Raw genomic sequence first — 24,605 nt, 5'->3', positions numbered from 1 at the left:
AGTTACTGCTAACTGAACCAAACTGTGAAGGCATGTCTACCAGCGATGGTTTTTTGTAGCCATATATCAGTTCCTGAGCTGCTGGGAGGCAGTGACTCTGGTTCACACTATTTTATAAATCTAATTTTCTTCAATAATTCTCACATACACATGTATGTTTTTGGAAAAAGGAATTTCCATTTTCCAAATTTTCAGCGTATAATGTTTGCTTGAAGTAACCTATTGTATTTGCTACCTTTAATATGTGCGTCGCTTCACAACCATGTAAATATTCATAAAGACAATTGTGTTATTGTTAAGCCCATTATGATGTGGGTTTACTTCCGCAGTGCCTCAACAACGCTTTTTCTCTGCAGCTATTGTCTGTTGCAAAACTTTATTTGATTTAGGTGACAGTACAGTAGACACTGCGCTTAGAGTACAGTCAAACCTAGACATACAAGCTTAATGACTTCTGGGACTGAGCTCGTATGTCAATTTTCTTCTATCATAAGGCACTATCTCTTATATAAAATGACTAAATATAAATTAGTTTGTTCTTACGATCATCTCTATTAAGAAGCTATCCAAAAGCAAGTTATTACAAAAAAAAGTGTTTTTAATTGTTATAATTCACCACATACGCTCACAAAGTAAAAAAGTTTTTTAATGAATATGAGAAGCAATAGAATGTACCATTACTGTACTGTATTATACTGTACTATACTGTACTATACTGTACTGTACTGTACTATACTGTACTATACTGTACTATACTGTACTATACTGTACTATACTGTATTGTACTATACTGTACTGTACTATACTGTACTATACTGTACTATACTGTACTGTACTATACTGCACTGTACTATACTGTACTATACTGTACTATACTGTACTGTACTATACTGTACTGTACTATACTGTACTATACTGCACTATACTGTACTATACTATACTATACTATAATGTACTATTATAATACTGTACTATACTGTACTATACTGTACTATACTGTAATATACTATGCTGTACTATACTGTACTGTACTATACTTTACTATACGATACTGTACTATACTGTACTATACTGTACTATACTGTACTATACTATACTGTACTATACTGTACTATACTGTACTGCACTGTACTGTACTATACTGCACTATACTGTACTATACTGTACTATACTGTACTATACTGTACTATACTATACTGTACTATACTGTACTATACTGTACTATACTGTACTGTACTATACTGTACTATACTGTACTATACTGTACTATACTGTACTGTATTGTGTACTGTACTATGTACAGTATTGAATGAAGTTCTTGAGGCAGATGTAGTGGCTGAAAGCAACGTAAGAGAGAGACTTAATGGCAGTGCGTTCAGTAGCTACAATTTTTTGATGCTTGATAGCTTTGTAACATAGAATAAACTTTAAATATAACATACATGTACATATTTTCAGCTTAACAAACGCACACTTAAAAATAAGCTTTAATCTTTAACTAACTTCTAGTTTTTTTCGCTTCATATTTTATTAATGTGTTTACGTTTGGTTTTTTAACCCATTTCACTATTACTTTTAGCCAGCCTTTTTAAAAAACTGTCTGAATAGATTTGACGGGAAAAATCAAGCGATGCTTTTCTCAAAAGCTGCCTCTCGCACACTTGGCTATTTAGTGCCCATCGAGAACTGGCTCGTACATGTATGCTCATATTTCAATAGTTGCTCATATTTAAAGACCGAAATTTGCTCTAAATTCTGCTCGAATCTCAATTTTCTCAAATGTTGGGGCAATCGTATTTTGAGGTATGACTGTCTTTAAAACTTATATTCATTTATAACAATACAAAAATGATATTTTGTTTTGATATTTTTTGGTGCTAGATGAACAAAAACTGCCATCTTGGAGATGAAAGCTTTCGCAAGGTAAAACAGACGTATGAATTAGTATTACTAATGCCAATGCTGGGACTAGTGTATGTTACACAAATTATCTTATTTTGACCATAACTTTTGCTAATAACTATACTGCCTGATAACAAAAAATTTTAAAATTTAAGAAAAATTTTCTACAGCATGATTTGCTTTTCTGAATAAGGAATTTGGATGAACAACTTTTAGACCCAGCTCAAAATTCCAGGTAGATCTAGCTAAATGTATTCCAGTTTAAAATTCAATTGAGCCTACTTTATGCATATTCGTAGCAGTTGTTTCCAGTCAATATATCACAAATCTTTTTTTGTATTTTCGCAGCTTGAAAATTTTGAAAAAATCTTGGATTACCTAAGAATGTTATTGAAGCTACAATTAACAACGGGGATAACAAACAAAAACAGCTGCATGGCTTTAAAGTTAAAATCTATAAGCTTAGATAGTTTATAGCCCACATAGAGATGCAGATGCCAGACTTCTGTATGATTGATTTATTCACATGTTTTCCATGCAGCATTTCTAGACTTGAAACACCATGAAATGTATTTATTTCATTACAACTGGAAAAATACAGTCTAAAAAGTTATCCATTTCTATAACTCAAGCTTAGAGTTAGCTATCACATAGCTCACATACAGATAGTCATTACATTGCTTGTACACTTATGTACCTATCGAAGCATAATAGCACAACAATAGACTTGTTAACACTATATACTCTTATTTCGGCATTGTTTTCACAGGAACTATTTGTCGATTATGTGCAAGGTAAATCGATAGTATCATAAAGGCAACAAGAATGCAATGGGAAAAATTGCAGCTGTCACACTTTTCCAATAGTTCGCCAAGCATCCACTACAGCACATTCAATGTGCACCACTTCGGTGATGGTGATCAGCCATCGAGAGTTGCTCGATCTATGTTTTGTTTCACGATAGTTGCTGTAGGACTAGTATTTCATCCTTTTCATGACTACATTGTATATTGAGAATGCAATACCACGTGATTTTCACTGACGTAAATAAGTTTGAGACATGTGAACACTGTTATCATAGACGACCACTAAAGTATAGTCTGATCAACAGCGACATACAGAAACGAACCAACCTTTAGCTGTAGGAACAGAGTTATAAGGAAGCAAAACAATGTCTAGCTTAGATGAACAGGTAAAAAACAGGCCTACGGATCCCCCAGCCAATGGGATTTGGCTGCTCATTATATCCAAATCTTTGCACACGCATGCTAGTATTGCCTTTTTGGTTCTGCCTAGTAATTGGGTGTAATTTTTTTCTACCATTGTCTCTCATTTCACAAATTTGGACATAATGAGCCTATTTGTGGCCGACATTAAAAGACTTAGTAAGATAGTTGCAATAGGCGTATCTCCAAATTGATGTAATACCAGCAATGAACCAAGTTTAGGAGCAAACAAGGAATGAGAAACCAGTAAGATACAATCAATAGGTAATAAAAGAAAGCCTAGAATGCTTCAAGACTGATCAAAGGTTTCGTGTTATTTATGAGTCGTGAAAGACAAAAAAATATTACTATAATCAATATCAAACTATTTGAATTATTGTATTCTATTCTGGGCCAGACAAAACCGATTACTCCTTTTGATATTCAGAATACCGCAGTTGCTTTGTGATAAATGGTATTTCGTTGTATGGAGTACCGTATTGCGTAGCAAAGTAAAGTGAAACAGGAAATGTTTAAGCAGCCGGTGTTGATGCACATTCAATCTAAACGCTAAGAAAAGCGTGTCAGCAGATGCAAGCAGAGACACTTTTGGGTCTGTGTTGCTACAGCCAACTAAAAGTGCCAATTGGCAGCCAGTTGAATATGTTTCCAGGAAAATGTTTGAAACAGAGGCAAGATATGCTATGGTAGAAAAGGAGCCGTTTGCCATTAAATGGGCTTGCGAAAAATTTGACTTTCTACCTCGTAGGTTACCAGTTCCAAACTGAGAGTGACCATAAGCCTTTGATAGCAATTTTAGTTTAGAAAGATCTTTCTTGAACACCAGTCATGGTACAATGCATTAAATTACATTTAAAAGGTATGGTTACATTGTTTTTTATACTCCAGAAAAAATATGTTTTTGGCAGACTGTGAGAATCGGCCTAATATAAAAGCCTGTGATAAGATAGCTAACATTAAATTCCACCAAGTAGAATGCTATGTACATGACATAGTTTTTTCTAGTATTGCTAATTGTTATTGCTATAATTTTTTTTACTATCGCTATTCCTAACATATCAAAATGTTAGGAAGTAATTCTTAAGGCTATGCAGGAAGATAGTTGCGATAGGAAATGCTTACCGCATATGCGTAAAGGATGGCTGGCATTTAGCTAGTTATATATACTTAAACTAGCTTAAGTTACTCAAATTCAAAGAATCAATAAATTTAGCCAATGGCTACTACATTACCACTGTTTATAAGCTGTTTTAAATCTTGAGCAAATGTGTAACATAAGAATTAAGAATTTTTTTCAACAATTTGTTTTAGTTATGCCTTGAGCTTTTGAATTTGAATCATGCTTTGGCAAAACCCATACAGAAATAAACAGACATTTTATTTAAAAGTTAATAGTAAATGTTGTATCTATTGATTGAAAGTAAATTTTTGGTGCAAAAACATTTTTCATCAATTATGCTATGCCCGGCATTCATATAGTAGGATTATAAAAAATATGGTGCCTATAGAAACATACAGAAAATTAATTAACTTTTCACTGTTGTGTAATATCATAGCTACTATCGCCGAATGGGACTATGCATAGCTACCACTAATAGTAGCAAGTAAGATACAATGCTGAAAATTCTAAAAAAATATCTTTTTAAATAGCGTCGTTTTACAATACATGTTGTAAATAAGATCACAAAAATATTGGTTGCTTGTAAACAAAACACAACAAGAAGAGTAGAATCATTCTGATTAGTTAATATCTGCGGAAGGAGCCAAACCATGAACGCCATAACCATCATTATGTAGCATATATAAATAGTATCAAATATGTTCAATAATGGTGAACAGCTAAAACTGTGGCGTTCAGAGGTAAGTGACTGTTTTTGCTTTAGCACAGATTCTTTGGTTTCCTCAGCACTGAAAGCAACTCGAAGACTATTATTTGATGATTCACATTTGTCAATATCAACTGTGCAGTCTTTACATGAATCCAAATCTACAAGCATACATTAGACTATTGATACACTTTACTCCATTCAGACTGGGTGAAGTGTAAATTCATGAGCTTAGTACAGGAGAACCTTTAATTGTCACATTAAATTGTTTGGGAATCTGCTTCTTCAGAAAAAAGACTAATAATTTGAAAGCTATGTTCATGTATAAATGCCCTAATTCATACCAAGCTCCCACAAAACTCAAAGTGTCAAAGTGCAGGCATTCTAATAAGCACTTGATTTGCAATGCTGTGACATGAACCAATTAAATTGTTGTATTATATATAGCTGGCTTTTATCGTTAAGCTACTCGATGTGTTTTTGCAAAAAGTCATAGGAGCTTCAGATCATTTTAATTTTACCTGATGAATGGTAACAACCATGAAACTTAAAGTAGCAAAGAGTTTTAAAAATTATTAGTTTTTAGTATAATATATATATATATATAACCTCTTATATGCATGTATAAACTATATACATATATTTACATATACATATGTTAATCTATATACATGTATATATATATTTATATATATGTTATATGTATATATATATATTTATATATTTATTATATGAACATATATATATGTGTATATATATATTTATATATACACATATATATATATTTATATATATACATATATATAACCTCTAATATACATGTATAAACTATATACATATATTTACATATATATATGTTCATATAGTGTATATATATACACATAATTATATATATACATATATTTATATATATATATGTGTATATATATACATATATATATATAAAATATGTATATACATATACACACATATATATATATATATATATATATATATATATATATATATATATATATATATATATATATATATATATATATATATATATATGTATATATATATGTGTATATGTATATACATTTGTTTTCATATATACATTATTATTACACAGTTTGTTGGATTTTGTTTGGTCATATACTGGCAAAGAGAGGGTTTACACTACAGCTGGCATATACAGACATAACAGAATTTTATTCTGTTGAGTATCTTATAGGTCCATCAATGCTGACTAAAAACTATTTAAAAGACAATGAGCATAAAGAGATGACAACAACCAAATAATTCCTGTTTGCTTTAAAATATACAAAAACAAGATTGTAAAGTTTAGTTAAACCTGTTGAAGTCTTTTATGATCAAAAATGGAGTATTTTACGTACTGATTTTTTTAATAGAAAAGTAGCATTATTCTTTATGAAAATAACAGTGGAAATTCTGTTAAATCTTTTCTGAAAAAGTAATTAAATGAAGATAAAGTGTGAAAATTGCAACATGTAGGATCACGGGTTGCAGTTGCTTACACAATTAGACGCTGTTGATATGAATTTCAACAAGAAAATTAGTAAGTCGGCTACAAACATTTTAAAAGTGTTCTGCAATGTTTTCAGTATGAAAAAAGGGCTAAAAAACTGTCTTAGCATCTTGAATCAGAACACAGACTATAAGAGTGGGCTGGTAACACAATGCCTTGATTATCTCAAATGCTCTGGTATGCATATGCAAGGGACATATTGAAGATTGAGATTTAATTACTACCCACTGAGATTTATCTTGTTCGGACACCATACTGCTAACTCAAGATTTTATCTTTATTACAAACAAGGTATTTAAGTAATACATGAATTATACGCAAACACTGCATAAGTGTTCTGTTGGTTCTGTTGGTTACCAGGAAACAAGTCACTGTTTTTGGTCTGCAAATCTCACCAGAAACTGTGATATTTGAAGGAATGGTTGTCTTCTCGTCCACTGCTAGCTGTTCCTCTTCAATAGGTGCAAATGCCAGCATTAGCTGCGTGAGATTAGATCTGATTGCTTTTGAGGACACTGTAGACATAACAACAAACCATTCAATAGCTAGCTTTTAAAAGTGTAAAAGAATTTAACAAAACTCCAGTTCATGGTTTGAATAAGGTCGCTTTTAGATTCTCTATGCTTACTGGTGACACATGAAAAGTTTGAATTGCAATCTCTATTTCTTAGATGCACATCTGACTTACCTCTGCCAAAGTTCTACATACTGAGTATGCAGTATACAGTATGCTCAGTATACAAAACAATACAAGTGTTTCTTCCAACAAAGAATGGTTAGTGTCATGAAAGGAGTCATTGTGATCACATTTATTCTTGTCAATATTTTATGGACTATGTAGTTCTTGAATTACTGTGAGTTGATAAACATGATTATAAGCTTGTATGATGACCTTATTTGCGTGGAGTTTGAACAATATTCAGTCTCATGCACACTTTCAAATAAAAATACAGTATTCAGACATCCGACTTACCTCTGCTACTTGGTGTGCATCTTTGTAATGAATCAATCTCTTGCCTTTGTTCATGAATGATTATTTCTTCCAATGGAGCAGCTCTATCTAGCATACCATTGCTTGTCTCTACAGCAAGGTTTGTGATCTCCTCCAATGGATTGCCGCTAAATGATCCTATCTCACTTGTTGAACCAGATGAAACTGAGTCCCAATCATTTGGATAGCTAGTTGAGAAGTTACTACCACCAGAGCTGATGGTAGAATTGTCACACGGCATTTGAGCTGACACATTAGTTTTATTAGATGAGTTACTACTAACCGAACCAAACTGTGAAGACATCTGTATCAGTGATTTTATTTTGTAGCCGCATTTCGGGTTCTGAGCTTCTGTGAAGCAGTGACTGTGTGTGTGACCATTTTTTTTATAAATCTAACTCTATTGATTAGCGCTCACAAACACGTTTGCTTTGCGCATGCCAAAAGGAATTTCCATTTTCCACACTTTCAACATATCATGGTGTGCTTTAAATAGGCTATTGTTCTTTCAAACTTGAATATTTGCGTTGCCTCACAACTACACAAATATTTACAATGCCCATTGTCTTGATGTTGAGCTAGCTATAACTGCCGTTAACTTCTGCAGTGCCTCGACAGGATTTGTTGCAGAGCATGATCTGATTCATGGTGACAGCAGAGTAATTTTTACACTTAATGGTTAACTTAGAGCTTTCATTTAGTCAATTTAATACATCATTGCATTAATTTATAATAGTATAAAAGTTATTTGTTTGTCTTCAGTCATGTTGGGGTAGAAGAGCAAAAACCTAGTTTTCAAGACAAAAACAGTTGTATGAATTACAAGTGTCAATGCTGTGGACTAATGAATGGTGACATATTAGCTTATTTTTGTCTTTACTTTTGCTATCACTTATGATGCACTATAACAAAAAATTTAAGAGTTTATCAAAACTTATTCAAACATGATTTGCCTTTCTGAAAAGGAGGTTAGATAGACTACTTTTGATTCAGTACACAATCCTGTTAGATCTAGGTAGATCCAGTTAAATCCAAACCGGTTCAAAAGTCAAGTGAGCCCACTATATACATACCTATTTGTAGCAGCTGATTCGAGTCAATATGTTGCTGATATCACAAAACTTTGAGTCTATTTTTACAGCTTAAAAGTTGATAAAGACTAAGATTTATTCAAATTTACCCAAAAATATTATTGAAACCATTATTGATAATAGTGACAATAAAAAACAGCTGCATGGCAATGAATAGAGACCAAATAATCGATAACCACATAGCATGTGGATGTCAGATTTCTGTAAGAATGGTTTATCTATATGTTTTGCTTGTAAAGCCTGGCTTTCATACGTCAGTGCAAGGTGCGCAACAAGGCGCACGACGTCGTGCGTCGGCCAGCTGTGATATGGAAACGTCAACGCACGACGTTTGCGTGATGTGCGTACGCTGATCGCAAGGATCCAACAAAATGGATCCTTGCGACGGGTGCGCGCGATGATGTATCCCACAATACACCGCTCGACCTTTTTAACCTATCCCACAATTCAAATAGAGAATTGTTTTCCGAAGAAATCGGTCTCCCGTACAAAAAAGTAAGCCTGGCTTTCCTATGACAGCGCAGTCGCAACAGAGAGCTGTTTTCCGAAGAAATCAGTTTCCCGTACGAAAAAATAAGGAAATTACCCACCCTGTCCAATGCAAGCATGGCACCTACGCGCGCTATGGAAACACTGCATCGCAGCCCAAGAAATGCATTGCGCACGATCATTGGGACTCGCACGATCGTTGCGCTATTATATGGAAACCAGGCTTTACATAGCTGAGCAGGGACGCCATAATATGTATTTATTTGATTACAACAAAAGAAATACAACCATGAAAAGCTTTTTGCTTGGCAAACAAAAGCATTGAATTAGCTATCACATAGTTCATACTCATAGCTAATACAATACTTGCAATCTTAAGTATTTATTGCAGCATAATAGCACAACTATAGCCTGGGTAACAATATATACACTTATTTCGGCATTGTCCTAGAAGCAATTATTAGTCGACTATGTGCGCCTTAATCCGATGGGATCCTCGAGGCAACATGGAATGCAACGGAAATGCAGCTGTCAAACTTTCTTGATAGTTTATCGATCATCCACAACAGACTGTGCACTACTTCAGTGATCAGCTGTTAAAGATTGCTCAATCTATATTATATTTTACAACAGTTGATGCGGGATTAATATTTAATCATTTCCCCAATTGCCTCTTATAATGAAACCGCTAGCACACTATTCTTTATGCTAATTATTGCTGCATAGATGTTTTGTAATAATATGCATCAATCTTTATGATAGCTGATAGTTTGCAGCATCTGACCACAGCCAGAAATCTTAACTTTCTTAGTAGAAGTTCCTGTATTGCTTTGCAGTTATCATGCTATTGAGGAGACAACTTCCATTTCGTTAATGAAAATGTCTGAGCTTATCATAGGAGCCATCCAAACTAATAGTAAAATGAACTGGTGTCATTGTAATCTGTACATATAAAATCGAGTGTTTGCCTGTCTGTTTGTTTTCATTTTTATGTCTAGTTAATTGTTTTAATTTCGACTATAATAAGAGTCATTACTGACCCTCAGTCTGTTCTAAGCCACAATTAGACCCTTAGGAGAACAATTCATCACGCAGAAATCAAACTCAGATATTTGACCTAGCAGCCAGGTACACTATCAGCTGCCCCACTCAACCACTTTCATGTATGACAGAATAACTTTGTGCATAGCTATTACACATGATGATCATGCATAGTGCATCTGTACTAGTCTAGAGTAAACAAAGACTTACATAATGGAAAAGATGATTTTGTATTAAAAATCCCAAAATTGCTCAGTTATGTGATGTTTTGTCATAAAGGATGGAGCACATGAGAGAATGATGATTGGGACAAAAGAAATTCTCTTGTCCCAATCATCATTAAGATTTTTATTGCTGCTATTTATTGCTGTAAAGACATGATGTTCTATTTAAATTGAAATAACAATAAATAAAGTTTATATAAAATAAGGCAATAAAAACTATAGTATCGTAAGTTGAAAAAATGCATAGCCTGCAGCATCTTGAAATACTATTGCAGGAAAGATGATTGCTAGATGAAAAAGCTGAGAGTTTTTTAAAACAGTAAAAGCAGCAAGTGAGTAGATCAATTATTCAAATCTCATACTAATTACATATATTATATGATATATATTATATGTATATTTAAGCAAGAATAATTAATCTAAACTTAAATTATTAATCTTATATGTTTGTGTAGGCCTAATATATGCATGGCATCTTTTTACTTTAATATAAAACTCTGGAGTTGTGTATCCTTTACAGAGTTTCTGATGCAGAATACATTGATTTGCTTCTAATGCGGAATTTCTTGGCTTTAGGTAATACTAGTGAATGCCTGGCGGTGCATGAGTAATAAAAAAAGTTATTGGATAGAAAATCTTTTTTTAGTTGGCTAAATCTTTTTACTAAATGCATTTATGTAGCTTCAGTTAGTTTAAGTATTTACTATAATAGGAGCCGTGTTCATCCCCATGAAGCCAACATTAGAAAAAGATATTTCATCATGTTCTCACACACAGTGATGACCTTGGAGTGTGATAGCTGAAGTCTGAAGCATGCTAGTTTAATCAATCAGTATTAAAGATTAGCAGCCTCATAAGTATGTGCACAATTATTCAACAGTACTTCCAATTGGTCACGTGCGTAGTCTAACAGATAGCACACCTGGTTGCAGAACTAGAGATTCAGTGTTCAAAACCAGTCTGAAGTGGAATTTTGTGCTTAAAATTTTGTCTCGATAACTGGACACAAGACCAACAAACCATCAAATGACAAACACTGAGACATATATAAATAAATAAAGTTGCATATGATAAAAATAAAATTCGCTGAACCACCTGATATGTTTAGGCAAGTCTATTTACTGTATTAGATATAAAAATGCCAAATACAATGGATATTATTGTAACAAAAAAAACCTAGAATTTAAATGTATTCAATAACAAAATAGGAATTTTCCATGTGGAAAGTGTCTGCAGATAAAAGATAGGCTATATTGCAGTTGGTTTAGCTATTCCTAATGATATTTTCTTTCTTGTCCAGCCAAGATTATATATTGTATAGTTATCATCTCCTCCGCCATGAAATGGAGAGCAGTGGTGGTGGTAAGTTTTTATAGATAAACATGGATTTGTAACTTTGAATTTTAATAGATTCCTCATTGTATATATCATACCTAAAAAAGTAAAATAATGTTTCAGAAAATACGTAACAATCAGCTGACAAAGAATGTTGTACATATCATACCTAGAAAAGTGAAAGAATATTCTAGAAGATACATAACAATCCGTTAGTGGAGAGTTTGACATGTATTATTGTATTTATATTAAATTGTATTAAATTGTATTCCTCTCAAATTAACATACTTTTCCTTGTCTCTGTCAACCTTGTTCATGTTAACATGCTGTTATATGTAAGAATTACTCCACGCATTGTTTCCATCTGTGTCAAATATTTACCTTTGTTGTTATAAATAATCTGACATAATACTAGAAATTCCACTGTCATACAGCCCACGACCAAAGTGATATTGAAAAAAAAGGTACTGATGGTTGAGAAATCAATATTAGCAGTCAAATGGCACTGCAGTGCAATAGGAGAACTGCAATGGTAGCTGTAATGTACTGGGTGTGGGTGTTATTATATACAACAAACAGCAATAATGAAAGAAAAGATTATATGTTTATACCTCTCCTCCTGCAATAAGAAAAATGCAATATTAGAAGTAGAATGCACTGATATTATTAGAATAACCAATACTATTAATATAGTAATACAGTAATAATAGAAAACCAATGAGCAATTTTGTTTACATTTCAAAACGTCATAGCTAACAATATCAAGAAGTATCAAAAAGAATATTCAAACTTAGTAATAGTAATACAGTAATAATAGAAAACCAATGCACAATTTTGTTTACATTTCAAAACGTCATAGCTAACAATATCAAGAAGCATCAAGAAGAATATCCAAACTTATAATTAAATATCGTAATCTCATAAAAATCGTTAGAAAAAAATCATCGTCATTTCCTTTACTTTCACTGCGTTGAACATCAGTTAGAATACCAAAGTACTCAAATGTGTCTGAAATGTCAGTTAATTTAAAATCGGCTAAAATGAAACGATTTCAGTACTCCTACGTTAATTACCGAAACCTTCGGCAATTCGACAATGCTATAGACTGGTGAAAATTGCACGTTATTTTTCCGTGAAATGTGCACGACTTAATCGTTCTATTCTTTGTCGCTCAGTGTTTCAATTTCCGTTCTTATTTTTTATAAAAGTGAGACTTAGCAAGTTTTAATAACGATTTTCGACCAAATAAATCTGTCTATTTGTGTATAATCCGATCAGATGGGTAAGTTTTAAGATAATAATGACGGTTTTCAAAAACTTGGTAATATATTTAAATAGGTTTGTATGTGTTTTGTATCGTTATTATACTTTAACGACTCTACAAAGCGATGGTTAAATTTGTTGATGAAATTTTGATACAAGGGTTCGTCTCATTGTTGATGAATAATTTTCGGGAGCTGTGTGCACATGTGCATTTATCATAAATCTCCCAACCAATCGCTTCGCTCTGTTTGGTCGTGGGAAAATTCCAATGCTTGAACTTCTCTAGGGAAAAGCTTGCTTTCAGATTCCGTTACCAGTATGGGTTGTGCTTACGAAGTGCAAAAATAGTGTTTAGATTATAATCGGGTTTCTCTTTTAATTATAGAAAAACCATGGTAGTACATGGTAACTATAGGTTTTTCCATACGCCATTAACAAACTCGACTTCCAGTACATTTAAGCATTTAATACTGCTGAGATACAATGAGCAGTATTTTGATCACTTACCACGTATATAGGGCTGACCTAACATTTGCATTAAGGTCACGACAAGTTAACATAACCTGTTTACAGGATCATCAGGTTAAATAAGTGTTTCAGACGTCAACTAATCAGTAGAAATAAAAACTTAGTCACGCTCTTCAATCAGATGGCTTGAGCATTTTAACTGAATCAAGTTTTGTCAATTTTAATATTGAAACATTTTAGCAGTCAGCTCACCTCCGACACAAAAAGAATTGCAACTAATAAAAAAACACAGACACTTTTTGATAAAATTTATTAAAATGTTGTGTAAATTTATCTTTAACATGGTCAATAGTTGCTAAGCAGTAAATAAGAAGTTGTTCCCTGATGACAACTGTTCATTCCTTCTTGGTCACCTTTTTATTCAACAGTTCGAGGGTGCAGCTAGCCATTTAGTCAACTATAATTAAATGGCAACTGTTAAAGCGCATCACTTTTACTTAGTATTTTAAAAACTGATTTGCGCTGCGTCTTTAGCCACATTTTAGCTTTTAAAATGTTAGAAATTTTAGCAATGGTTTAAATTTACTTTAGCATATTCTTCACGGGTCAAGAGGTCAAGATTATTTGAAACTAATATGCAAATAAACTGTTTATTACAAATTAAAATAAAAGTTTTTTAAATGGTTTCTAACAGTCAAGAGCTGTTCTAATATAGATTTTTTTAAACTTCCCACTCTATAACAACACAAATTCTTTAAGTACAAAATGATTGCAAATCGCAATTTAACCAAACCTTAACTTGAATAAAATAAGCTTGGAGTCGCGAAACCACTGCTAATCCCAGTATACTATTAAAATGGTTGTCACAAGACTATTTAGTTTTATAACAATGTGAATTTTTATGCTCTGTACAAAGCTTACTGCCCATAACAAAAAAATGTTTATTGAACCTTATTTTCTAACATACTTAGAAACAGAACATAAATAGAAAACATGAAGTCAGAGAGCACAACTCCAAATCTACAAGTCCGTATAGTCTAACATCTATTCTTACCATTTTCAGCTTGGTGCATGTTAATAGGATATGACAGCTTGTCAAGTATGACTGTCTCATTCAAAGGTTCTCTCAGAGCAAATATGTGGGTATCATGGGAACCTATGAAGTACAAAATAACCTTTATAAATTTATACCAAACTAACTTTTTGCCTTTTTTAAGAAGAAGCCATGTTAATAGTTTCTAACCAATGTCGGTGGTTTATTAACTATCTTATTACCATAGTGCACAAGTCTACAGCTCAGCATAGCATTTGCGTGGAGTGTCTAGAGCCACATGGTGCAGCTTTAGTTGCTTTATTAGGTCAAAAACTTTAGTAGGCTTTCTACACAACGTTTCTGATTAGTGAGTAATTAATTAATTTATCAATCGTATCTGTACATAAACAAAAGAATACAATTTTCTATACAGATGTTGTGCCAGTGAAACATGTTTACAACCTGAGCATAGTTTTGTTTCGCACAACCTGTTTTTTATTGCATTTTTTTCTCAGCAATGAGCAATGGAGTCAGACTCGTAACATCTATGGAGGTTTCACTAATTGTAGATCTATGAACTTTAGGTGATTTTTATTAAACAACAAGACTACTGAAAGTGGTTATTTTTAGCAGTAATAATAATGTCTTAAACTGTAATAATATTGATACCTCGTCTGACTCAGACACGCTCACAGTTCTTTTGAAAATGGCCGAAAAGTTGTCCGAGCTTATTCTGTAGCACATTTTTGTCATTTTTATGGCATCAACTGATGTAAAACTTTTTGCTGACTAATTTGGCATCCAAACATTTTGTGAAGCCCATGTGACTTAAAATTTATGATAATTTATATGTGCCCTTGTATAAAATCAAGTTTTCCCAAATACTGTATGTAATTATGTCATGGAAAGAAATTAACTTGGTAGGAAGAGAGAGCAATGCAACTCTTCCATCTGTTTGCTGTGTGATTTCTGCTCAACCAATAAGAATTAGGCAGGCTTATTATTTAAACAGGCATTTGTTGCATGGACCACCCAGGAGGAATCCAAACACCAAAACTGTTGTTGCCCTGAGTGAATGACAGGAGTTGTCTGTACAACTAATAATTAAACTACTACTGTACAGTCAATTCCAGAATATTTCTAACAAGTACTATTTCAACGAATGTTTTTGCTCAAATAAGAAGTAACACTTTAACCACCCTTTTCCTTTAGAGGTCCATCAACTAATCTTTCAATAAGGCTAATTTGTATGAGATTAAAGTCACATCGCCATGTATACATTTTAATTCCACATGCTGTCATTTACCTTCATAATTATCTAGACACATGTGTCGCTTCTCAGAGCACTTGAGGTGTCCTTCATATCTGGTCAAACTGTAGAGGAGTTTCCCATCTAACATCTTCTCAACATTTATAAGTTGCACACCCTCCCCTAAAACTGAGTCAAAGAAAAGCAATGTCACACAGGCTAACTTTTACTTAATGCTATGCACTTGGAAACTTAAGGGCTGTTTCCGGTCACTAGATAGACTTTGTATCAGAACCTTCATTTCAGAGTAAAAATTCACACAAGACTGATCAACTATGGTCAGATATTTCATAAATTTACAGCTGCTTTCTATTAGTAGTTCCCATCAAAGATAAGACAACTCTAAGTTTACTTCGAGCCCAGTAATAAACAGTTGTTTGCGAAATACAACCAAATAAACCGAGCTGATATTTAAATTAACAACAAACCATTCATTAAGCATTTACTGAACATGTAAAAATGTCGCCTTGCTACATTCACACATTCATATTTGTGTAACATGTAACTAGTGGCTTTTTGATATACAGGAGATGCTTCTATAACATACATGTAAACCTGTAGCGTAAAATCCACCAATGTAAGAAATTCTATATAATGTCAAGAGTCGAGTCAGCGCAAGTTCTCACAAGGAAGTAGAATAGCGAAAGTCTTATAGTAGCCTTTAAAAGATTGTTTTCTTTCTTCTTGCACTTGGGAGAAAAAAACGACGTATATGTCTGTCTCTATTATATATACTAGTACCCTCACGATCTTGCGCGCTGTTAGAGATTGTTAGGTGTGTCGATAAAGCGCAGAGAAATATTTTCCGCATAACTCATCAGAAATAATTGAAGGCAGTCAATTAGCGCAGATGTTAGTGTCGGTGTACCACGCTGAATATCATGAGATGGAGTCTCGTTAAAAGTGGTGTTTTATTTTAACTTCTAACCCTTGCTTTGGGCAGATGATGAACATACAAACACTATTCTCATTATAGTAAATATGTAGACTCTTTTACTTTATTTTGAACATACACATTTTTTTCTTTACATCATAGATCTTATATGTATAGAAAGTGAAATAATTAATTTATATTGATATTGAAAGCATCAATATCAAGCTCATCTTAACTAAACATAAAATTGCCGTAGCCATGGTCTCTAAATCAAAAGGAAGTGATAAGAAAAAATTAAAAATTTGCCATTACAAACCAGCAATATAACAAATAAATTAAATGATTAGGTTTAGTTTTTTCTAATTGAAGGAGAAAAGTAGTGAGTTTGGAAACATCTTGGAATAGATTAAAATATTTGCATGTATTTTACTGTTTGAAAAACTTAAAATCTTCATAACGTAATCATTCGCGGAAGAAATCATTTACGTTGTAAGGTGTACATTGTAGGAGCATCTACTGTGTAACTTAACATGTTAGTAATCGTTGAGTGAAAGCTACACTACTGTAAGTTGGTGCATGTCAGAAGATTCAGATTATAGAAGTACCCAAAGTTAAAAGACTTGAAAAGCAGCAGCTTTGAATGTGCTCGTCTTGGTTCAACTAGACACCAGCTAAGCTCTAGTTTGATTACACAACCTAATGTTGGGGATTTTTAGTAAAATGATATCATCACTACTAGTTTTATGCTCTTTGTAGTAAATTTATTTTTATGATTTAAATCACAAAAACCTGCAAATTTATTCAAATGCCATTTTGGACAATAGATTAGACAATTTGAGGTAAATATGACAGAAGTCAGTTAAAAAAATGTATCACCATTTCCCAGAGAAGTTCAAAATTACTAAAAAAAATTAATGCTCACAACCACTTGCCCTCCCATGTATCAAAACTTGAGAGTTATCCATTCCTGCTCACCTATATCGCCATTCAGTGCTATGACTAGTTTTTTAAGGAGATGCCTTGACGCATAGATGAAGAAGTCTGACATCTGTATCAGACGCTCCTGTTTGACGGGGTGAAGCTTTTCCATGCTTGTCAAGTTGGCTACTTTCAATGCCTGCATCATAATGGTTAAACCACAGTAGTTGGCACGATGAATTTGCAGGAAACTCATGTGATTGCAAGTGAAATCTGCAAGTGATTTATCTGTTATATGCATGTATTTCACTACCACTCGCTGCTGATATTTCAATTGCCATGAGATAAAAAGAGGGAGAAAACAAAAAAATAATCAAGGGGCGATGTTATCAAAAATCATGACTGAAGAAGAAATGAATAGTGACTAGATAGTCACTGAATAGTGACCAGATAGTCACTGAATAGTGACCAAAGAGTCACTGAATAGTGACCAGATAGTCACTGAATAGTGACCAGATAGTCACTATGTCTCCATGATGTGGTTAATTCGCAAACTTGTGTCATCCGCAGGATGTAATAAGCAAAAATCCATGAGTAAAGCAAGTTTGGTTGCTTGCAATATGTTATCAAATGTTTCACGCTTGCAAGATGAAAATGGCACTTGCGAATGATGCGCACAAAGATGCCATGCAAGGTATTATATTTTAACATTTGAGTAATTTTTATTTCAGTTTGAGCAGTGTTGAATGCTCTAACGTTCGGAATGCCGATAAGCGTGACAAAACTTCGTGTCTTTTTTAAGAAAACACTGGCGTTAATCTGCATCAAGCAAATCACCATTGAAACACTTTAACTCAACGTATGCACAACTCCAAATTCAATTCATGAAAACATAGTGATCGTAACCTAGCTTTCTACTCCCTGTAGGATTAGAAGCGATGGCTAAACAATCAAGCCATAGCATCTCCAGGTCAAAAAGCCAAAGGAAGCATTCCTTTGAAATCTGCCAAGTGATTGCTGTGTCCCTGCCAAGTGTAATCAAACCATCTAACAGTCATGTTTACAATAAAAAGTTCCTAGTTATCTGGTAGTAAAGCTGGTACTATGGGCTCGATCAATCATGAGAAAAGAGAGGATCACCAATCCTTCAATATATTTAAGGAAAGAGCTCAGTGAAAAAGGCATCTCTAACTGAGAACATTTGTTCAGGATGAACATAGTCTCAGGTTTAACCCACCATAAAGACGTACAGATATCATGCATTCAATGAAATATAAATCTATACAAAATTATATGTATATTGCACAATAATAATACACAAAATGATAATATATAATAACACACCCTCGGTGATAATATTACAGCAAGCAATATAGTAGTGAAGAGGCATACAAATATTAGTGTATAACTAGTTACCTGTGTAAATTCTTTATACCGGATTTTAAATAATACATTTTGGAAACATCATTTTTATTAGTAATTCGGCACGCGGCAGAAATCAGAAATTTGTGCAGGGATTAACTTGTTTCTCTGAACTATAGCCTGTTCACAACATAAAATGTTTTGATTGTCGCTAGTACGAATAAATGATGAGAATGCATTGTTACCCTATCGTCACACGCAGCTGCTATGACTGATATATCGACAATGCTATTTTAACAATAGGCCATTCCTATTCTTACAAGATCTGAAAGTAGGCCAACAACCATTGAAGATAAACTTACATAAACTCTTAGAAAATTTTATCAGAAAGTATCAATGTTTTTCTATCATTTGCGATCGTTTTTAATGTTTCAGGAGATCTGACTGCCGCAATGTTTAAAGATAAAAATTGGCAAAACTTAATCGTGATTCAAATATTAAAAAAAGTACAGGCAAAATGACGTCACTAGTTGCTACTCTTGCTATAGATGAGATTTGCTGTTACTTTCATGTTGAGGTGCTGCGTGTCTCTAGTCTGTCAGTATCTTTACAACTATAGACATCATAAACACAAGTTCGCTTGTTCTGAGTGTTTTAACTGCAATGAACTTTTATCAATTTTAATCTTGAAACATCCTGACAATCAGGTCACCTCAAACATCAAAAACAATTGCAAATGATAGAAAAATATTGAGAATTTCGAATAAAATCTACTAAACCTTTTTGTAAGTTCATCTTTGAGGCACTGCCTTATATTGAGTTAGTTCTATTAGTATTTCCAGCAAATGGCGGTGCTCCTCTCAAATGCCAACAAGTATAATAGTAAAAATCCCAGTGGCTTTACTAGTAAATTCAAAACTACCGCTGTTGAGATGGAAGCAACATATTAGCAGTAAAAACAAACAGAAATTACAATCATGACAGAGCTATCCAGGGTTGTGATGTTATAAAACAGCACAGTATCATTGCAGTACAGTTTGCAGTAATTTAGCAATGCATTACAATTTTTAATGCGTAGTAAATGTTTACTGCTACTGGGCTCCTACTGCAAATTGCATATGGCAATCTAATGTGTATTTACTTCCATGATTCAAGACCTGAAGCACGGCAATTCATACATACCGCAAATGTGCATTTTTCTAAACTTGAAACAGCATGTGTACTGTGATTGTGCATCAGTATGAAGTTAATATTGTGGATCAACTGACACTGCTGTCTTTCCGAGCATCTGTACTGCATTGTACAAAATTGTCACTAGCTATGTTTGGCAAGCCCATGAACTTACGCTTGAACTCCCATATCGTTTCAAAATAGGAGGTTGGGCATTATTTCCGTTCTGATTGATGAAAATGGGTTTTGTATCGTATCCATATTAATATTACATATTATAATCATAATCCGTCAGCATTTCAGCCACATAGAACAGGCTAAATGAGATGACTCATACTCAAGTGGAATAGTATCCACATCTTTCAGTTATGTTGTGGTTGCGCCAAAGTCAACTCACTAAAGGCCGGTTCAAACTCCATCGCTGTTTGTCAGCGTTTCCCTTTCGGCGCTCATCGTCGATTATATGAACCATGAATTGATGGCATCGACGAAGCATCGCAGACACGTCGGGAAAGTTTTCAGCTGTCAAAATTTCCCGACATTTCGCCGAGCACCGACGACTGCCTTTCAAATGTGACACATTTCAACGATTGTAATTCGCAGTCACGGATAGAGTGATTTATTCATATCCATTTATGATAGTCGCTGCGGGACTAGTTTTTGATTTTGACACGCGAAAACACAAAGGTTTTTTTGCAAAAATTTAAAAATAAATGAAAGCACTATGTCACAGAGTATTTCCTGATGCAAGCGTATGTAATAGTCTGAATATGGTTATCATCGACGACCGCCGAAGTATTGTGGGATCAACGCCGAAAAACAGTGATATAGTGTGAACCAGCGTTAAGGGAGGATTCTGTGATGAGTCGTCACGAAAATGTGAAAATGTCCTGTGCATTGTAATTCAAAAGCATCTACGAGCACGAGCAACACTTTTACTGCATCAAGGACTGTGCCACCAATAAGACTGTGACTACCACTGCACAAATACTGTTTACTGGGCAATGTGCTGCATACAGTATGGTTGTGACGTGCTTGCTAATATCACGACTCAGCTAATACAACTACTGTTATACCTTGATATACGAGTGTCTCAACATACAAAAAAATTGAGATATGAGAAAAATTCCGAGCAATTTTTTCCTTAAGATAAAAGACAAATTTAAGCTAGGAGCATAGGAGGTGGTAATCAATTATAGGTCAAGTAGGTGGCCAATTATGCGGGAGGGGAGGGGCCGCTTACAGAACTAGTATATCGAACTAATAAAATATAGATTACGCTGTAAATTTTATTTTTGTACAAGGTGCAACCGCTCTGACATTCGTTATGAGATAATTATATATCTAAAGTTTAGCGATAAACCTACACAGAATTTTAATAAATTTTTTTCGGCTTTTTTTATTATTTGCAATTATTGTTTTATGTTTGAGGAAGTCTGACTGCCAAGATGTTTTAAGATTAAAATTGATAAAACTGGATCTCGGGTAAAAAAAATCAGATCCAGCGAAAGTGCAATTATGACATTTATAGTTGCAAAGAGACCCGCGGAATAGAGACGCGTAATGCTGCAACTTGAATGTAATAGTCGATACCAACTATAGCGATGATAGCAGCTAGAGAATGCTTTCACACGAACTTTTCTTCCGAGCATTTGAATCACCATCAACTTTCGTTGGTTTTAATTTTGAAACATATTGGCAGACAGATCTCCTCAAACATCAAAAACAATCACAAATGATAGAAAAATGCCAAAACTTCCTCCTAAAGTATACATGTACTTAAATTTTAAGCCATTTCATTTTTAAGACTAATGCTTTAAAACTGTAGTCAAACGTGCCTATATATCTTGTCTTGTTTACTTGAGGGTTGGATTTTCACACTAACGTGTAAAATGCAAAAAATTTGGTCGTCTGGTGGTTGTGGTGACTTGAGAGTTTTAACTTGCCAATGTAAGCAGCAGCAACCACAGCATGAGCAGCATGAGTGGCTGTATTGAGGTCTAAATGTCTGAAATACTAGTGAGCCTCATTCGAGGCTCTAAACGCAGCTTAATAGCCAACCTGAGATCACATTTCTATAGTGTGAATAAAGACTCCAGTGAAATCAATTTGAACTTTGTTCTTTTTTTAACACGAGTTTTTCTGGCACACTCATATAATCATTTAAAAGATTTATTACATAAAGTGTGAATCACAAAACCGATGACACCATTTGTAAGATGTTAAGAAATGAGAGCGTTTGGGACCATAAGCATGGGTACCATCTTCTTATGAGCCAAAGTATTACAAAACATGTGACATGGAAAGACAGAACTAATTAGGGAATGTTGTACACAGCTACATAAGGTTTAGCTTTACCAACACGACAAGTTCAGCAGGGAAAGTTACACTGAATATCAACTGCTTGGTTATTGCATTATGTGCAGTAATTGGTCATCTGCAAAGCCGCCCTCCACTGCGCAGAACACTTACACTAGGCAATGAGTCAATACTTTCTCACTGTAAGGCTGCAAATTGCGAAGGCTACACACTAGTGTGTGGTTATCTATAGTTTACTGGGCAACCGCTAGTAATTCTACAAGAAATTTGATACGCTTTATGCTAGGTCAAATTTTGGCATCGTGATTTGGCATCGTAGGCAGCTCACAGCACTACTAGCATCATATGTTGTTTTTGTTATGTTCAGCTAGTGAGCCTTTCTTGACATTCTATCTTAATCAAAACAAAAAACTGTCCAAAAACTGACAGATATGAAATAGACAAACCCTAGCAATGCTTTTAACTAAAAATACAGTTGAATAATATTGAATCACCTTAAAAATAAAAAAGACGTTCACTAGTGCATATGTCACACACATAGCGGTATGTACATGTAGATATGTCACACACAGTGGTATGTACATGTAGATATGTCAACACATAGCGGTATGTACATGTAGATATATCACACACATAGCTGTATGTACATGTAGATATGTCAAACACATAGCGGTATGTACATGTATATATGTCACACACATAGCGGTATGCACATGTAGATATGTCACACACATAACGGTATGTACATGTAAACATGTCAAACACATAGCGGTATGTACATGTAGATACCAAATCTGTATCAATTTACAAGATTCTTTAGCATAATCAGGCTATAAATACAAAGTAAAAAGTGGATCTACCTCCAGATCTTCCTCCTTAACATAAAATAGGTGAATCCTCTGCACACAGGGATGATTGAGGTTAGATTGTAGCACCTCTAGATACTCTTTGTTTCTATTTGATGCCTGAAATGCTGAGAAGTTCTGGTAACGCTCCTGAGACAGCACTACAACAAAAATATTTATTCACTCACAGTGTCACTGCGTGCTCAGATAGCCCTAAATTACTAAACATCATGTAACAACAAAACATTTGTGGGATGTACTTTGAGTTCGATGGTAAGTGTGATTACTCAAAGAAGTACACCTAAATTGGGCAACTATACGTGAGTATATAAAAGTGGGCACTATGGTTCTGCAGTTTATTAAACCATTTTGTTGATCCAGTGCATCATTTCCTTTCCTAATCATAGTGGAAAGTACTTTGCGGTTCACTTTTTGGGGCTTTGTTCTTTGTGGGCACAAAATACTTTTTTAAAAACTTTATAAAATATCAAAAGAATTATCTTGTACTCTGGTCCAATGAAATCACCCTGCTATCATCATTGTGATAGCGTTTGCTGTTTTTCTTGTTATATTTTGCAGAATTTAAAGATGCAAAGTGTTTGTGACACCAGTCATCATGTTTCTTAAGCACCCTAAACTCTCAAAATTGTCTAATGAATCTAAAAAAAGAGGAAGATATATAAATATAAAATGTGGAATATGCATGGATAATAAATTAGAATTATGCCGATTAAAAAAAAGTTCTTTTTGATTAAATCTGTTGTATAATGTGAACTGTTGATGTTGATGTTGGTGTGTTGTTGTGTTGCTGGTGTGTTGTTGTGATGCTGGTGTGATGTGATGCTGGTGTGTTGTTGTGATGCTGGTGTGTTGTTGTGATGTTGGTGTGTTGTTGTGATGCTGGTGTGATGTTGATGTTGGTGTGTTGTTGTGTTGTTGTGATGCTGGTGTGATGTTGATGTTGGTGTGTTGTTGTGATGCTGGTGTGATGTTGTGATGCTGGTGTGATGTTGTGATGCTGGTGTGATGTTGTGATGTTGGTGTGATGTTGTGATGCTGGTGTGATGTTGTGATGTTGGTGTGATGTTGTGATGCTGGTGTGTTGTTGTGATGCTGGTGTGATGTTGTGATGCTGGTGTGATGTTGTGATGCTGGTGTGATGTTGTGATGTTGGTGTGATGTTGTGATGCTGGTGTGATGTTGTGATGTTGGTGTGTTGTTGTGATGCTGGTGTGATGTTGTGATGCTGGTGTGATGTTGTGATGTTGGTGTGATGTTGTGATGCTGGTGTGTTGTTGTGATGCTGGTGTGATGTTGATGTTGGTGTGTTGTTGTGATGCTGGTGTGATGTTGTGATGCTGGTGTGATGTTGTGATGCTGGTGTGATGTTG

At 34.1% G+C, this 24,605-nt stretch overlaps 2 protein-coding genes across 4 annotated transcripts in view; one reads left to right on the top strand and one right to left on the bottom strand.

The window, feature by feature from the left end:
- The window catches only part of LOC137408426 (uncharacterized), a 301,367-nt gene that overhangs the window by 154,634 nt on the left and 122,128 nt on the right, over positions 1-24,605 (top strand). The window lies entirely within an intron of this gene.
- LOC137408583 (uncharacterized) overlaps positions 4,660-24,605 on the bottom strand; it is a 34,364-nt gene continuing 14,418 nt past the window's right edge. For 2 of the 3 annotated variants that reach the window (XM_068095164.1, XM_068095165.1), the window contains exons 3-7: positions 23,230-23,375; positions 17,576-17,717; positions 15,724-15,855; positions 14,439-14,540; positions 4,660-5,115 (exon numbers count right to left, since the gene is read on the bottom strand). In XM_068095164.1, the coding sequence (XP_067951265.1) occupies positions 4,688-5,115; positions 14,439-14,540; positions 15,724-15,855; positions 17,576-17,717; positions 23,230-23,375 (950 nt within the window). In that variant the 3' untranslated portion in view covers positions 4,660-4,687. Of the gene's footprint in view, positions 5,116-11,299; positions 11,752-14,438; positions 14,541-15,723; positions 15,856-17,575; positions 17,718-23,229; positions 23,376-24,605 lie in introns of those variants that run through there. The other variant, XM_068095166.1, reaches the window with a different exon arrangement.

Source organism: Watersipora subatra, chromosome 11 (genome assembly GCF_963576615.1).
Source record: "Watersipora subatra chromosome 11, tzWatSuba1.1, whole genome shotgun sequence".
NCBI classification, from domain to species: domain Eukaryota; kingdom Metazoa; phylum Bryozoa; class Gymnolaemata; order Cheilostomatida; family Watersiporidae; genus Watersipora; species Watersipora subatra.
The sequence above is the reverse complement of the archived record's forward strand: the minus strand, read 5'-3'. Positions and strand labels throughout refer to the sequence as shown.